The sequence below is a fragment of the Tachyglossus aculeatus genome, chromosome 20, assembly GCF_015852505.1.
Source record: "Tachyglossus aculeatus isolate mTacAcu1 chromosome 20, mTacAcu1.pri, whole genome shotgun sequence".
Classification (NCBI taxonomy): domain Eukaryota; kingdom Metazoa; phylum Chordata; class Mammalia; order Monotremata; family Tachyglossidae; genus Tachyglossus; species Tachyglossus aculeatus.
The window spans coordinates 31624370-31640499 of NC_052085.1; the positions used below are offsets into that span (position 1 = coordinate 31624370).

At 51.0% G+C, this 16130-nt stretch overlaps 1 protein-coding gene across 2 annotated transcripts; it reads left to right on the top strand.

Annotated features, from left to right (window-relative positions):
• The first annotated feature begins 5189 nt into the window (after positions 1 to 5189).
• Positions 5190 to 14228, top strand: KCTD21 (potassium channel tetramerization domain containing 21). 2 transcript variants are annotated; one of them, XM_038761808.1, is made up of 2 exons: positions 5190 to 5261; positions 12366 to 14228. In XM_038761808.1, the coding sequence occupies exon 2, from the start codon at positions 12378 to 12380 to the stop codon at positions 13158 to 13160; it is 783 nt and encodes a 260-aa protein (XP_038617736.1). In that variant the 5' UTR covers positions 5190 to 5261; positions 12366 to 12377; the 3' UTR covers positions 13161 to 14228. The 2 variants fall into 2 exon arrangements, with proteins under 2 accessions (XP_038617736.1, XP_038617735.1); XM_038761807.1 differs by lacking the exon at positions 5190 to 5261 and adding an exon at positions 5304 to 5409.
• The last annotated feature ends 1902 nt before the right edge of the window (positions 14229 to 16130 follow it).

Consider the following 16130-nt stretch of genomic DNA (forward strand, 5'->3'; position numbering starts at 1 on the left):
GGTGGGGGCGAAGGTTGGGGTGGAAAAAGCTGGGGTGGGGTGTGGCGGGTGACCTTTCCACCCACACTTTCCCCTGGGAGCCATTCACTGCTCACTCCTTGCACAAGGAGGCGGAAAGGGCCTGCATTCATTCATTCAATCGTATTTATTGAGCGCTTACTGTGTGCACAGCACTGTACTAAGCCCTTGGGAAGTACAAGTTGGCAACCTATAGAGACGGTCCCTACCCAACAGCGGGCTCACAGTCTAGAAGGGGGAGACAGGCAACAAAACCAAACATATTAACAAAATAAAATAAATAGAATAAATATGTACAAATAAAATAAATAAATCCAGACCTCCCATCTCCAGGGTCAATAGATACGACTGAATGAATGAATGCTGTGTGGCGGGGGGCAAGTCCCGCCCCCTCTCTGTGCTCAGCTCTGGAGGGTAGGGGCGGGGAGACGGCGCTGCCGCCCGGGGCCGGGAGGGGGCGCTCCAGGTGGGCGCATGCGCGAAACAGGGCGTGGAGGCGGGCGCCCAGGGTGCATGCGCAGCGCGGGCTGTCGCAGGTGTCTGCGCCTGCGCAGTCCTGTCCCCCCACGCGGTTGGAGACGAGCGCGCCCCCAAGCGGCCATGCATCAACAGGATTATTAATTCCTGCTCCCGCAGGGGCCGTTTAGCCTGCGCTTAGCATTCATTCATTCAATCCTATTTATTGAGCGCTTACTGTGTGTAGAGCACTGTACTAAGCGCTTGGGAAGTCCAAGTTGGCAACATATAGAGACGGTCCCTACCCAGAAGACTCTACTAGACTGTGAGCCCATTGTTGGGTAGGGCATGTCCCTATATGGTGCCAACTTGGACTTCCCAAGTGCTTAGTACAGTGCTCTGCACACAGTAAGCGCTCAATAAATACGGTTGATTGATTGATCTGCATAGATTCAGTCGTATTTATTGAGCGCTTACTGTGTGCAGAGCACTGGACTAAATGCTTGGGAGAGGACAGTATAACAATAAGCAGCATGGCTCAGTGGAAAGAGCACAGTCTTGGGAGTCAGAGTAAGCCCGCTGTTGGATAGGGACCGTCTCTATATGTTGCCAACTTGGACTTCCCAAGCGCTTAGTACAGTGCTCTGCACACAGTAAGCGCTCAATAAATACGATTGAATGAATGAATGAAATGTGCTCTGCACGCAGTAAGCGCTCAATAAATACGACTTGAATGAATGAATAGGTTCTAATCCCAGCTCCGCCACTTATCGGTTGGGTGACTTGGGGCAAGTCACCTAACTTCTCTTTCCCTCAGTTCCCTCATCTGTAAAATGGGGATTAAGATTGTGAGCCCAATGTGGGACAACCTGATCACCTTGTATCCCCCCAGCGCTTAGAACAGTGTTTTGCACATAGTAAGCGCTTAACAAATATCATTATTATTAACAAACAGACACATTCCCTGCCCATAACAAATGGCAAAATCCCTCCCAAACAGGCGCAGAACTTTGGGTTTTCCTGGGCCCCCACCCCAAACGCCCTCCGGCCTCCCCTTGGCAGACACTTTAATCAATCAATCAATCAATCAATGGTATTTATTGAGCGCTTACTGTGTGCAGAGCACTGTACTAAGCGCTTGGGAAGTACAAGTTGGCACTTTAACCGAACCGATCGCTCACCTTCATTGGAACCGTGAGGTCTCTTTCAGGGCTGTGAGCTCCTTGAGGGCAGGGAAATGTGTTTTGCTCCTGTCCGACTCTTCCCAGGTGCTCAGTACAGTGCTGTGCGCCACGAGGGTGTTCAATAAACACCATTTCATTCATTCAGTCATTCATTCAATCGTATTTATTGAGCGCTTACCGTGTGCAGAGCACTGTACTAAGCGCTTGGGAAGTACAAGTTGGCAACATGTAGAGCCGGTCCCTACCCAACAGCGGGCTCACAGTCTGGAAGAGGGTGACAGACAACAAAACAAAACATATTAACAAAATAAAATAAATAGGATAAATATGTACAAGTAAAATAAATAGAGTAATAAATACACAAATATATATACAGGTGCTGTGGGGAGGGGAAGGAGGTAAGGCGGGGGCGATGGGGAGGGGGAGGAGGGGGACATATGCATTCATTCAATCGTATTTATTGAGCGCTTACTGTGTGCAGAGCACTGTACTAAGCGCTTGGGAAGTCCAAATTGGCAACATATAGAGCCGGTCCCTACCCAACAGCGGGCTCACAGTATAGAAGGGGAGGACAGACGACAAAACATATTAACAAAATAAATAGAATAAATACGTACAAGTAAAATAAGTAGAGTAATAAATACGTACAAACATATATACATATATACAGGTGCTGTGGGGAGGGGAAGGGGGGATGGAGTGGGGGGACAGGGGAAACATATAGAGCCGGTCCCTACCCAACAGCAGGCTCACAGTCTGGAAGGGGGAGACAGACAACAAAACATATTAACAAAATAAAATAAATAGAATAAATACGTACAAGTAAAATAATAAATAGAGTAATAAATACGTAAAAACATATATACATATATACAGGTGCTGTGGGGAGGGGAAGAAGGTAAGGCGGGGGGGAACATATAGAGCCGGTCCCTACCCAACAGTAGGCTCACAGTCTAGAAGGGGAGGACAGACGACAAAACAAATTAACAAAATAAAATAAACAGAATAGTAAATATGTAATTTACGATTGAATAGTTGATCATTCAACCGTAATGATCCAGAAGGCCTTCCCAGACTGAGCCCCTTTCTTCCTCTCCCCCTCGTCCCCCTCTCCATCCCCCCCATCTTACCTCCTTCCCTTCCCCACAGCACCTGTATATATGTATATATGTTTGTACATATTTTACTCTATTTATTTATTTATTTATTTTATTTGTACATATCTATTCTATTTATTTTATTTTGTTAGTATCTTTGGTTTTGTTCACTGTCTCCCCCTTTTAGACTGTGAGCCCACTGTTGGGTAGGGACTGTCTCTATATGTTGCCAAGTTGTACTTCCCAAGCGCTTAGTACAGTGCTCTGCACATAGTAAGCGCTCAATAAATACGATTGATGATGACGATGATGATTGATTTCTGATGACTGGACTCCACTCTGCTTCTTCCATAACTTGCGGATCGAACACTCTTGGGGACTGAGGGACCATTCTTAATGATAATAATAATGATGGCATTTGTTGAGCGCTTACTATGTGCAAAGCACTGTTCTAAGCGCTGGGGGGATACAAGGTGATCAAGTTGACCCACGTAGGGCTCACACTCGTCATCCCCATTTTACAGATGAGGTAACTGAGGCTCAGAGAAGTTAAGTGACTTGCCCAAGGTCACACAGCAGACGTGGCAGAGGCGGGATTTGAACCCATGACCTCTGACTCCAAAGCCCGGGCTTTTTCCCACTGAGCCACGCTGCTTTTCTGGCGCTGCTTCCCTTTCTTCCCACAAAGGGCGGGAGAGAGTGTGACGCATAATAAGCGCCTAACAACTACCATCGTTATTAGTACAAAAAAAATTACTATCAATCGGTTTGTCTCCACCCAAGCGCTTAGTACAGTGCCTAATAACTACCATCATTATTATTATAATGAACATTACTTTCAATCGGCTTGTCTCCAGCCCAGCACTTAGTACAGTGCCTGGCACATGGTAAGCACCTAACAACTACCATCATCATTATTATAATAAACATTACTATCAATTGACTTGTCTCCACCTCAGCACTTAGTACAGTTGCTGGCACGTAGTAGGCGCCTAATAAATACCATAATTCTGATGATGATGATTACCACCTCTTCAGGCCCGGGTCCGCGCTCTGAGCATTCTTCCTGGCCAGCGGGGGAGGAGGAAGGGGAGGAGAAGGGGAGGCAGGAGAGGAGAAGGGAAGGAAGAGGGAAGGAGGAGGAGGAGAAGGAAAGGAAGAGGAGGAGAAGAAGGGACGGGAAAAGAGGAGGAGGAGGGAAGGAGGAGGAGGAGAAGAAGGGAAGGAGAAGGAGGAGGAGGAAAGGAGGAGGGGGAGGAGGGAAAAGGAGGAGGAGGAGGAGGAGGAGGGAAGGAGGAGGAGGAGAAGGGAAGGAAGAGGAGGAGAAGAAGGGACGGAAAAGGAGGAGGAGGAGGAAGAGAAGGGAAGGAGAAGGAGGGAAGAAGGAGGGGGAGGAAAGGAGGGGGAGAAGGGAAGGAAGAGGAGGAGAAGGAGGAGGGGAGGAGGAGGAGGAAAGGGGGAGGAGGAAAGAAGGAGGAGGGAAGGAGGAGGAGGAAAGGAGGAGGGGGAGAAGGGAAGGAAGAGGAGGGAAAGAGGAGGAGGAAAAGGGAAGGAAGAGGAGGAGAAGGAGGGAAGAAGGAGGAGAAGGAAAGGAGGAGGGGAGGAGGGAAGGAAGAGGAGGAGAAGGAGAAGGGGAGAGGGGAAGGAGGAGGAGGAGGAAAGGAGGAGGGGGAGAAGGGAAGGAAGAGGAGGGAAAGAGGAGGAGGAAAAGGGAAGGAAGAGGAGGAGAAGGAACGGAGAAGGAGGAGGAGGAGAAGGGAAGGAGAAGGAGAAGGGAAGGAGAAGGAGGAGAAGGAAGGGAGGAGGGAAGGAAGAGAAGGAGAAGGGGAGAGGGGAAGGAGGAGGAGGAAAAGAAAGGAAGGGGAAGGAGGAGGAGGGAAGGAGGAGGAGAAGGAAAGGAAGAGGAGGAGAAGAAGGGAAGGAGAAGGTCGAGGAGGGCGAGGGAAGGAGGAGGAGGAGGAGGGAAGAAGGAGGAAGAGGGAAGGGGAAGAAGGACTGGGAGGAGGGAAGGAGGAGGAGGGAAGGAGGAGGAAGAAAGGAAGAGAAGAAGGGAAGGAAGAGGAGGACGAGGGAAGGAAGAGAAGAAGGGAAGGAAGAGGAGGAGGGGGAATAGGAGAAGAGGAGGAGGAAGAGGAGGAGGAGGAGGAGAAGGAGAAGGAGGAGGAGGAGGAGGAGGAGGAGGAGGAGGAGGAGGAGGAGGAAGAGGAGGAGGAGGAGCGCGCAGGCTCAATCGTGCGGCTGCGTCCCCTTTAAGGTGGGCGGGCGGGGCCCGGGGCGCGGGGCCTGCCGGGAGTTGTAGTCCCCCGCCCCCGGTCCGCGGCTGCGCGGGCCCGGGGGACTACAGCTCCCAGGGGGCGCAGCGCGTGCCTCCCCCCCCCCCCCCCCCTCCCGCGCGGCCTGCCTGGCCCTCGGGCCGCCGCCGCCGCCGCCGCCTCCTCCTCCGCGCAGCCCTCCGCGCCGCGCCGGGCTGAGGGACGGGACGGGACGGGACGGGACGGGACGGCAGGTGGGTGACCCCGGCGGGCGCACACACTGACACCCACGCTCCGCTCCGCCCCCCGCCCCCGCCTGGGCCCTTTTCCTGCGGGCGGTTTGCTGGCTGCTGGCGTCGGGGAGGCGCCTACTACGGCGCAGGCACCGTCCTAAGCGCCGGGGTACGTGCACCAATACCGGCATTAGGCCTATTAATCATTCACTCATTCATCATATTTAATCATCGATAGTATTATTTATATATAGTAATAAACAATGATCATGATTAAATAATAATAATCCTCCCCCCCGCCTTACCTCCTTCCCCTCCCCACAGCACCTGTATAGATGGATAGATGTTTGTGCGGATTTATTACTCTATTTTATTTGTACATATTTATTCTATTTATTTAATTTTGTTCATACGTGTTGTTTTGTTGTCTGTCTCCCCCTTCTAGACTGTGAGCCCGCTGGTGGGTAGGGACCCTTTCCACTGAGCCACGCTATACGGATATATGTTTGTACGTGTTTATTACTCTATTATTTTATTGATTTTATTTGTACATATTTATTCTATTTTATTGTGTTCATATGTTTTGTTTTGTTGTCTGTCTCCCCCTTCTAGACTGTGAGCCCGCTGTTGTGTAGGGACTCTTTCCACTGAGCCACGCTAATGGATATATGTTTGTACGTGTTTATTACTCTATTTATTTATTTATCTTACTTGTACATATTCTATTTAGTTTATTTTGTTCATATGTGTTGTTTTGTTGTCTGTCTCCCCCTTCTAGACTGTGAACCCGCTGGTGGGTAGGCACTCTTTCCACCGAGCCACGCTATATGGATATAGGTTTGCACGTGTTTATTACTCTATAGATTGATTTTATTTGTACATATTTATTCTATTTATTTTATTTTATTCATATGTGTCGTTTTGTTGTCTGTCTCCCCCCTTCTAGACTGTGAACCCGCTGTTGGGCAGGCACTCTTTCCACTGAGCCACGCTATATGGATATATGTTTGTACGTGTTTATTACTCTTTATTTATCTTATTTGTACATATTTAGTCTATTTAGTTTATTTTGTTCATGTGTGTTGTTTTTTTGTCTGTCTCCCCCTTCTAGACTGTGAGCCCGCTGTTGAGCAGGGACTCTTTCCACTGAGCCACGCTATATGGATATATGTTTGTACGTGTTTATTACTCTATTTATCTTATTTGTACATGTTTATTCTATTTATTTTATTTTATTCATATGTGTTGTTTTGTTGTCTGTCTCCCCCTTTTAGACTGTGAGCCCGCTGTTGAGCAGGGACTCTTTCCACTGAGCCACGCTATATGGATATATGTTTGTACGTGTTTATTACTCTTTATTTATCTTATTTGTACATATTTAGTCTATTTAGTTTATTTTGTTCATGTGTGTTGTTTTGTTGTCTGTCTCCCCCTTCTAGACTGTGAGCCCGCTGTTGGGCAGGGACTCTTTCCACAGAGCCACGCTACATGTATATATGTTTGTACGTGTTTATTACTCTATTTATTGATTGATTTTATTTGTACATATTTATTCTATTTATTTTACTTTGTTAATATGTTTTGTTGTCTGTCTGCCCCTTCTAGACTGTGAGCCCACTGTTGGGTAGGCACACTTTCCACTGAGCCACGCTATATGGATATATGTTCGTACGTGTTTATTACTCTATTTATTTCTTTATCTTATTTGTACATATTTAGTCTATTTAGTTTATTTTGTTCATATGTGTTGTTTTGTTGTCTGTCTCCCCCTCCTAGACTGTGAGCCCGCTGTTGGGCAGGGACTCTTTCCACTGAGCCACGCTATATGGATATATGTTCGTACGTGTTTATTACTCTATTAATTTATTGATTTTATTTGTACATATTTATTCTATTTATTTTATTAATATGTTTTGTTTTGTTGTCTGTCTCCCCCTTCTAGACCGTGAGCCCACTGTTGGGCAGGGACTCTTTCCACTGAGCCACGCTATATGGATATATGTTAGTACGTGTTTATTACTCATTTATTTATCGATTTTATTTGTACATATTCATTCTATTTATAGAATAAATATAGGGCTCACGGTCTTAATCCCCATTTTACAGATGAGGTAACGGAGGCCTGGAGAAGTGACTTAATAATAATAATAATAATAATAATAATAACTTTGGTATCTGTTACGTGCTTACAATCTGCCAAGCACTGGTCTAAGCTCTGGGGGAGATACAAGGTGATTAGGTTGTCCCACGGGGGGCTCACGGTCTTAATCCCCATTTTACAGATGAGGTAACGGAGGCCTGGAGATGTGACTTAATAATAATAATAATAATGATAATTTTGGTATTTAAGTGCTTACAATGTGCCAAGCACTGTTCTAAGCTTTGGGGGAGATACAAGGTGATTAGGTTGTCCCACGGGGGGCTCACGGTCTTAATCCCCATTTTACAGATGAGGTAACAGAGGCCTGAAGAAGTAACTTAATAATACTAATAATAATTTTGGTATTTAAGTGCTTACAATGTGCCAAGCACTGTTCTAGGCACTGGGGTAGAGACAGGGTAATCAGGTTGTCCCACGTGGGGCTCACAGTCTTCATCCCCATTTTACAGAGGAGGGAACTGAGGCCCAGAGAAGTGAAGTGACGTGCCCAAAGTCACCCAGCTGACAATTGGCGGAGCCGGGATTCGAACCCATGACCTCTGACTCCAAAGCCCGGGCTCTTTCGGGAGCGGCGAGGAGGAGGTGGAGGCGGTGCTTTGGGTCTGGCCAGGAGAGAGGAACGTGGGAACGGGATACCATCTCCCGATGGATATTGTGCCAAGCCAGCAAATGGAGTGAAATTACAGTCGGGGTGCGGGGCGGGATTTAAATTAGACTTCAGGAGAAACTTCCCGGCTGAAAAGGCTGGGAGAGGGGAGAATTTGTTACCGAGGATCTTCTCAATCAATCCGTGGTGTTTATTGAGCACTCACTGGGTGCAGAGTACTGTAAGATCTCCTCAGTCGATCAGTGGTATTTATTGAGCGCTCACTGTGTGCATAATACTGTAAGATCTCAGTCGATCAGTGGTATTTATTGAGCACTCACTGCGTGCAGAGTACTGTAAGATCTCAATCAATCAGTGGTATTTATTGAGCACTCACTGGGTGCAGAATACTGTAAGATCTCCTCAGTCGATCAATAGTATTTATTGAGCGCTCGCTGTGTGCAGAATACTGTAAGATCTCCTCAGTGGATCAATAGTATTTATTGAGCGCTCGCTGTGTGCAGAGTACTGTAACATCTCCTCAATCTATCAGTGGTATTTATTGAGTGCTCACTGTGTGCAGAGTACTGTAAAATCGCCTCAGTCGATCGGTGGTATTTATTGAGCGCTCACTATGTGCAGAGTACTGTAAAATCGCCTCAGTCGATCAGTGGTATTTATTGAGCACTCACTGTGAGCAGAGTACTGTAAGATCTCCTCAGTCTGTCAGTGGTATTTATCAAGCGCACACTGGGTGCAGAGTACTGTAAGATCTCCTCAGTTGATCAATGGTATTTATTGAGTGCTCACTATGTGCAGAGTACTATATGATCTCCTCAGTTGATCAGTGGTATTTATTGAGCGCTCACTATCTGCAGAGTCCTGTATGATCTCCTCAGTTGATCAGTGGTACTTATTGAGCGCTCACTGTGTCCAGAGTACTGTAAGATCTCCTCAGTCAATCAGTGGCATTTATTGAGCGCTCACTGTGAGCAGAGTACTGTAAGATCTCCTCAGTTGATCAGTGGTATTTATTGAGCGCTCACTGTGTGCAGAGCCCTGTACCAAGTACTTGGGAGAGTACAACAGAGTTGGTAGGTTCCCTGCCCACAGTGAGCTTACAGCTCAGAGGCTGTAGAGCTCTCCTTTTCAGGAGGTTCATTCATTCATTCATTCATTCATTCAATCGTATTTATTGATTGAATAATAATAAATAAATACGCTCAATAAATACAAATGATTGATTGATTGAATATTGAGCGCTTACTGTGTGCAGAGCACTGTACTAAGTGCTTGGGAAGTCCAAGTTGGTGACATCTAGAGACGGTCCCTACCCAACAGCGGGCTCACAGTCTAGAAGGGGGAGACAGACAACAAAACATATTAACAAAATAAAATAAATAGACTAAATGTGTACAAATAAAATGAATGGAGTAATAAATCCATACAAACGTATATCCATCAATCAATTGTATTTATTGAGCGCTTACTGTGTGCAGAGCACTGTACTAAGCGCTTGGGAAGTACAAGCTGGCAACATATAGAGACAGTCCGTACCCAACAGCGGGCTCACAGTCTAGAAGGGGGGAGACAGAGAACAAAGCATATTAACAAAATAAAATAAATAGAATAAATATGTGCAAATAAAATTAATGAATAAATAGAGTAATAAATCCATACAAACGTATATCCATCCATACAGGTGCTGTGGGGAGGGGAAGGAGGTAAGGCGGGGGGGATGGGGAGGGGGAGGAGGGGGAAAGGAAGGAGGGGGCTGAGTGTGGGAAGGCCTCCTGGAGGAGGTGGGCTCTCAGTAGGGCTTTGAAGGGAGGAAGAGATTGGTGGATGTTGGGAGGGAGGGCATTCCGGGCCAGGGGGAGGACGTGGGCTGGGGGTCGACGGCGGGACCGACGAGAACAAGGCCCGGTGAGGAGGTTAGCGGCAGAGGAGCGGAGGGTGCGGGCTGGGCTGGAGAAGGAAAGAAAGGAGTTGAGGTAGGAGGGGACGAGGGGATGGATGGACAGCCTTGAAGCCCAGGGTGAGGAGTTTCTGCCTGATGCGTAGGTACCATGAGTAGGAGGATGAGTGAGGTGATGAGGCAGGCTTCCCTGGCTCACCCTAATAGCCAATAGCTTTGGGAAGGGGCCGCTGTTCCTCCTTACAGACTCACTTGCGGACCTTTGACCCCCAAAAGCGTCCCCGCCGGGCCCTCCGATCCCGGCAGCCAGCCCCGGCCCCCGCCCCGGGCACGAAGGGGGGCCCCAGCCCGCCCCAGAACTGGTCCTTCAGGATGACCACCTCCACCCCCGCCTTCGCCTCCAAGGGCAGAAGGGGGACGCACCCGCCCAGGACCCCGAGGGAAACTGAGTCCCAAGGCTCGGCCTCCTCCAGGTGGTGAGACCCTGCATTCAATCGTATTTATTGAGCGCTTACTGTGCGCATATTACTCTATTTATCTATTACTCTATTCATGTATTATTACTGTTTATTTTACTTGTACATATCTATTTATTTTATTTTGTTAATATGTTTGGTTTTGTTCTCCATCTCCCCCTTCTAGACTGTGAGCCCACTGTTGGGTAGGGACCGTCTCTATAAGTTGCCAACTTGGACTTCCCAAGCGCTTAGGACAGTGCTCTGCACACAGTAAGTGCTCAAGAAATACGATTGATTGATTGATTTGTTCTCTGTCTCCCCCTTCTAGACTGTGAGCCCACTGTTGGATAGGGACTGTCTCTATAAGTTGCCAACTTGGACTTCCCAAGCTCTTAGGACAGTGCTCTGCACACAGTAAGCGCTCAATAAATACGATTGATTGATTGATTGATTGTTTGATTGCAGAGCACTGTACTACAAGTACAAGTTGGCAACATATAGAGACGGTCCCTCCCCAACAACGGGCTCCGGGGGGTCCCTAGCCCCGACACCTCCCCGGCCCTGAGGGTCCTAGGAGCAGCATCCCGAGTCTCTGGTTTCCTGCTTCCCTCTCTCTCCCCTCCCCAGGGACCCTCCGGTTCTCCTCCGTCAACCGGGACTCAGGGAACATCATTCATTCATTCATTCAATCGTATTTATTGAGCACTTACTATGTGCAGAGCACTGTACTAAGCGCTTGGGAAGTCCAAGTTGGGTTGCCAGTGCTTAGTGGGGAGGCCTTCCCAGACTGAGCCCCTTCCTTCCTCTCCCCCTCGTCCCCCTCTCCATCCCCCCCATCTTACCTCCTTCCCCTCCCCACAGCACCTGTATATATGTTTGTACATATTTATTACTCTATTTATTTTACTTGTACATATCTATTCTATTTATTTTATTTTGTTAGTATGTTTGGTTTTGTTCTCTGTCTCCCCCTTCTAGACTGTGAACCCACTGTTGGGTAGGGACCGTCTCTAGATGCTGCCAACTTGGACTTCCCAAGCGCTTAGTACAGTGCTCTGCACACAGTAAGCGCTCAATAAATACGATTGATTGATTGATTAGTGGAAAGAGCCCGGGCTTGGGAGTCAGAGGTCATGGGTTCGAATCCCGGCTCCGCCGCTTGTCTAGACTGTGAGCCCACTGTTGGGTAGGGACAGCCTCTATATGTTGCCAACTTGTACTTCCCAAGCGCTTAGTACAGTGCTCTGCACACAGTAAGCGCTCAATAAATACGATTGATTGATAGATTGTCAGCTGTGTGACTTTGGGCAAGTCACTTCACATCTCGGTGCCTCAGTTACCTCATCTGTAAAATGGGGATTAAGACTGTGAGCCCCCCGTGGGACAACCTGATCACCTTGTAATCTCCCCGGTGCTTAGAACAGTGCCTTGCACATAGTAAGCGCTTAATAAATGCCATTATAAAAAAAAAGCATACCGCCTTAACCCCAGCCCAGAGGATTCATTTTGGGGTCCCGTTGACTGTTCGAGATGGGGTTGGGGATTGGGCAGAGGTCAAAAGCTAAAGTAGACAACCGATCAGTGTTACTTACTGAGCGCTTCCTGAGGGCAGAGCGCCGTGTCAGGGGAAGGAGCTTTCGGGGGGAGGGGGGGGGGAATCAGAGCCCTTAGAAGCAGTCCCTGCCCTCGAGGAGCTTACTGTAAGCTCTAGTTTCTACGCTCATTGTGGAAGGGAACGTGTCTACCACCATGTTGCCAGCTTGTACTTCCCAAGCGCTTAGTCCAGTGCTCTGCACACGGTAAGCGCTCAATAAATACGACCGAATGAATACTCCCTCCGGCCCGCCGCGCAGCGTCCCACACCGGGTAAGCGCTCGGAAATACGATCAGTTGATTCCATTAGGGAAACGGTCCGGCCGCTCGGACCGGCTCCCGCCCAGCCGCGCCAAAGGTCCGGATTCGCGGGCGATTTTGAGCGGCTCTCTGCCTCGCCCTCCCCCAGATCGCGCCCACCATGTCCGACCCCATCACCCTGAACGTCGGCGGGAAGCTGTACACCACGTCCCTGTCCACGCTGACCAGCTTCCCGGACTCCATGCTGGGCGCCATGTTCGGCGGGAAGCTGCCCACCAAGAAGGACAGCCAGGGCCACTGCTTCATCGACCGCGACGGGAAGGTCTTCCGCCACGTCCTCAACTTCCTGCGCACCTCGCACCTGGACCTCCCCGAGGACTTCCAGGAAATGGCCCTGCTGCGGCGGGAGGCCGACTTCTACCAGGTGCAGCCGCTGATCGCGGCCCTCCAGGAGAAGGAGGTGGCCCTGTCCAAGGCGGAGAAGAACGCCATGCTCAACATCACCCTGAACCAGCGGGTGCAGACGGTGCATTTCACGGTGCGCGAGGCCCCCCAGATCTACAGCCTCTCCTCCTCCAACATGGAGGTCTTCAACGCCAACATCTTCAGCACCTCCTGCCTCTTCCTCAAGCTGCTGGGCTCCAAGCTGTACTACTGCTTCAACGGCAACCTGTCGTCCATCTCCAGCCAGCTGCAGGACCCCAACCACCTGACGCTGGACTGGGTGGCCAGCGTGGACGGCCTGCCCGAGGAGGAGTACACCAGGCAGAACCTCAAGAGGCTGTGGGTGGTGCCGGCCAACAAGCAGATCAACAGCTTTCGGGTCTTCGTGGAGGAAGTGCTCAAGATCGCCCTGAGCGACGGCTTCTGCGTCGACTCCTCCCACCCGCCCGGCTCCGATTTCATGAACAATAAGATCCTCCGGCTGATCCGGTACCGATAGGCGGGGGCCCCCGGGCCTCCCCGTGCGGACGTCCACTCGCACTCGCCTCCGGTCGCCGGGCCGGGGTCCGTTCTCTTCCTTTCCCTGAACGCGGTCCTCGCCACGATGTCCTCGGCGCCGCGGGGCCGGGGGCGGTGGGGGCGGAAGGGGAATGGACGGCCCGCCGTAGGCTAGCGAACGGGCGCGTAGGGCCGTGGGGTTGGAGCAGTCTTCGGCGGGATGGGGTGTCAGATGGGCGCCCGAAGCCAGTAGACCGCTTCGAGGTCAAACCCTGAGGAAACTTGCAGGTGGATGGGGTTTTTTGACGCCTCCTTCGCTCCCACGTGCCCGGAAGGCCCCGGAGGAGATCCAGATTGGTGTCGGCGGGGAGCTGCCCCGGGGGGCCCTTCTGCCTCGGCCGTACCAAGGCGCTACCCCCATCCCCAAGGGTGACTTGTCGGGAGGATTAGCTTGGAGACGCCGCCAAGCGCTTTGGCTGCCCGGGCGAAAGGCCGGACAGGCGGCGGTGCTCCCGGGACCCGGCCCCTGGACCAAACGGGCCAGCCACCTCCGGAAAGAGGCCCTCCGGCATCCTGTGGGGAGGCCGTATGGCCTAATGGAAAGAACCGGGATTGGAAGTACTCGGTGTCTCACCCCACCTCCGCCTCTGCCCGTCTAAGGCGCCGGGAGCAGTCACTGAACCTCCCGGTCCACGAGCCTCTCGCTGCTCTCCCTACTTCTTAGTTGGGAAGCGACACGGGGGCAGCAGGGACAGGCTGAGCCGACGGGTCAGTCGATGGTATTTATTGAGCGCTTCCTGGGTGCAGAGCACTGTACTGAGGACTTGGGAGAGTACAACAGAGTTAGTCCGTGGTGAGCAGTTCCCGATTGCCGTCATCAGTTTTTAAAACTCACCGGCCTTCCCCGGGCAAAGGCAGAGCGCCGTTTTAGCTGCCGGGGGCCACCGGGTTGGGCGAGCGGAGGGAGAGATAGCGGTCCGGGGCCACGAGGCTCCTGCCGTTCCTCTGCCCCGGGGGCCGTTCTCCGGGTTTGCTTCTCCACGTGAAATAAATTTCCTTTTCTCTGCGGCTGGCCGGATCCGGGAGTTTATAATGACATCAGTTCACGTGCGTGGGTGCCACCGGGTTTTTACGTCAGCCTCCGAGCAACATCCCTGCCCTCACTGCTCCCTGAGTGCCGGCACTGGCTTCGCCTCAGGGTTCGGGATGGGCCATCCCGCCCCCTTGACACTTCCCCACTGACCCAGCCTGAACTGTCCCGCACCCCGTCCCCCCCAGGGACCCAGCATGGACCGTCCTACACCCCTGAGTGTCCCCTCTCCATCTCTGACTCTCCCCCGGGGACCCAGCACAGGCCATCCAACATCCCAATTATAGCAATAATAATAATTACGGTATTTGTTAAGCGCTTCCTATGTGCCGATATCACCTCTCCATCCCTGACTCCCCCCTAGTCACTCATCACGGACCATCTAACTCCTCTGAGTCCCCTCTAGTCACCCAGTGTGGACACTTCCATCGGCTCAACCGAACCCCCCCGGACCTGCTGGTGTTCCCAGCTGCACAGGTCCCTGTGGGAATGGATTCCCTGTGCTCATCCCGCGCTGGTGACTTCTGTCTGCCTCGGACCCATCTGCGCAAGGAATAATAGACAACAGACAGAGTCATGGAACTGGGTTCTAATCCCAGCTCTGCTTCTGACCTGCTGTTTGACCTTTGTCAAATTTCTTAAACTTTGTGCCTCAGTTTCCTCATCTGTAAAATGAGGGCAAGATTCCCCATCTTTCCCCTCAGAATGTGCCACCCAAGGAGGATGTGGTCTGTGTCTTATCTGATTGTCCCGTAGCCCAGTGTTTGGCACAGAGTAAGTGCGGAATGATTTCTGTAGTGATAATCCCTTCCGTCCCTGAATCTGCCCAGGAGGGCCTGCGTGACTTTCCTGACCTGCGTCTGCCAGCTCTCTTCTGAGAGAGCATCTCCCGATCCCGCCCCGCCTCTTCCGTCCTTTCCCGCAGTGCGGCGGGAGAATTCCCGAGCTCAGCCTTTAGCCATCGAATGTCTCTGCGCAGAGCCAGCGGTTCATGACGAGGGCTCTGTTCACCCGGCTAACTTCCTGGCGTGTTTGGATCATCATCATCAATCGTATTTATTGAGCGCTTACTATGTGCAGAGCACTGGACTAAGCGCTTGGGAAGTACAAATTGGCAACATATAGAGACAGTCCCTACCCAACAGTGGGCTCACAGTCTAAAAGGGGGAGACAGAGAACAAAACCAAACATACTAACAAAATAAAATAAATAGAATAGATATGTACAAGTAAAATAAATAGAGTAATAAATATGCACAAACATATATACATATATACAGGTGCTGTGGGGAAGGGAAGGAGGTAAGATGGGGGGGATGGAGAGGGGGACGAGGGGGAGAGGAAGGAAGGGACTCAGTCTGGGAAGGCCTCCTGGAGGAGGTGAGCTCTCAGCAGGGCCTTGAAGGGAGGAAGAGAGCTAGCTTGGCGGATGGGCAGAGGGAGGGCATTCCAGGCCCGGGGGATGACGTGGGCCGGGGGTCGATGGCGGGACAGGCGAGAACGAGGTACGGTGAGGAGATTAGCGGCGGAGGAGCGGAGGGTGCGGGCTGGGCTGGAGAAGGAGAGAAGGGAGGTGAGGTAGGAGGGGGCCAGGGGATGGACAGCCTGGAAGCCCAGGGTGAGGAGTTTCTGCCCGATGCGCAGGCAGATATTCAAGAGAGTTCACTGGGGCCAAATTCTCACCGAGTCCCGGGGTGACAGCAAGAATTTGTGGGGAGTAGGCACGGCGGAGGTTAGGAGGGGAAGACAGACTTGAGCTTTTGAGGGACTGGGGGGAGGGGAGGGTCTCGAGTTTCTCGGGAACTCTCGGGCCTGGTCGCAAAACCAGGGTGAGCAAAGCAGGGAGTCAAATTCAGGCAGTTAGTGAGGAAACGGTGGCTTC

Excerpts from the sequence above, each read along its gene's own strand:
- KCTD21 (XM_038761808.1), top strand. The coding sequence starts at position 12,378 with ATGTCCGACCCCATCACCCTGAACGTCGGCGGGAAGCTGTACACCACG.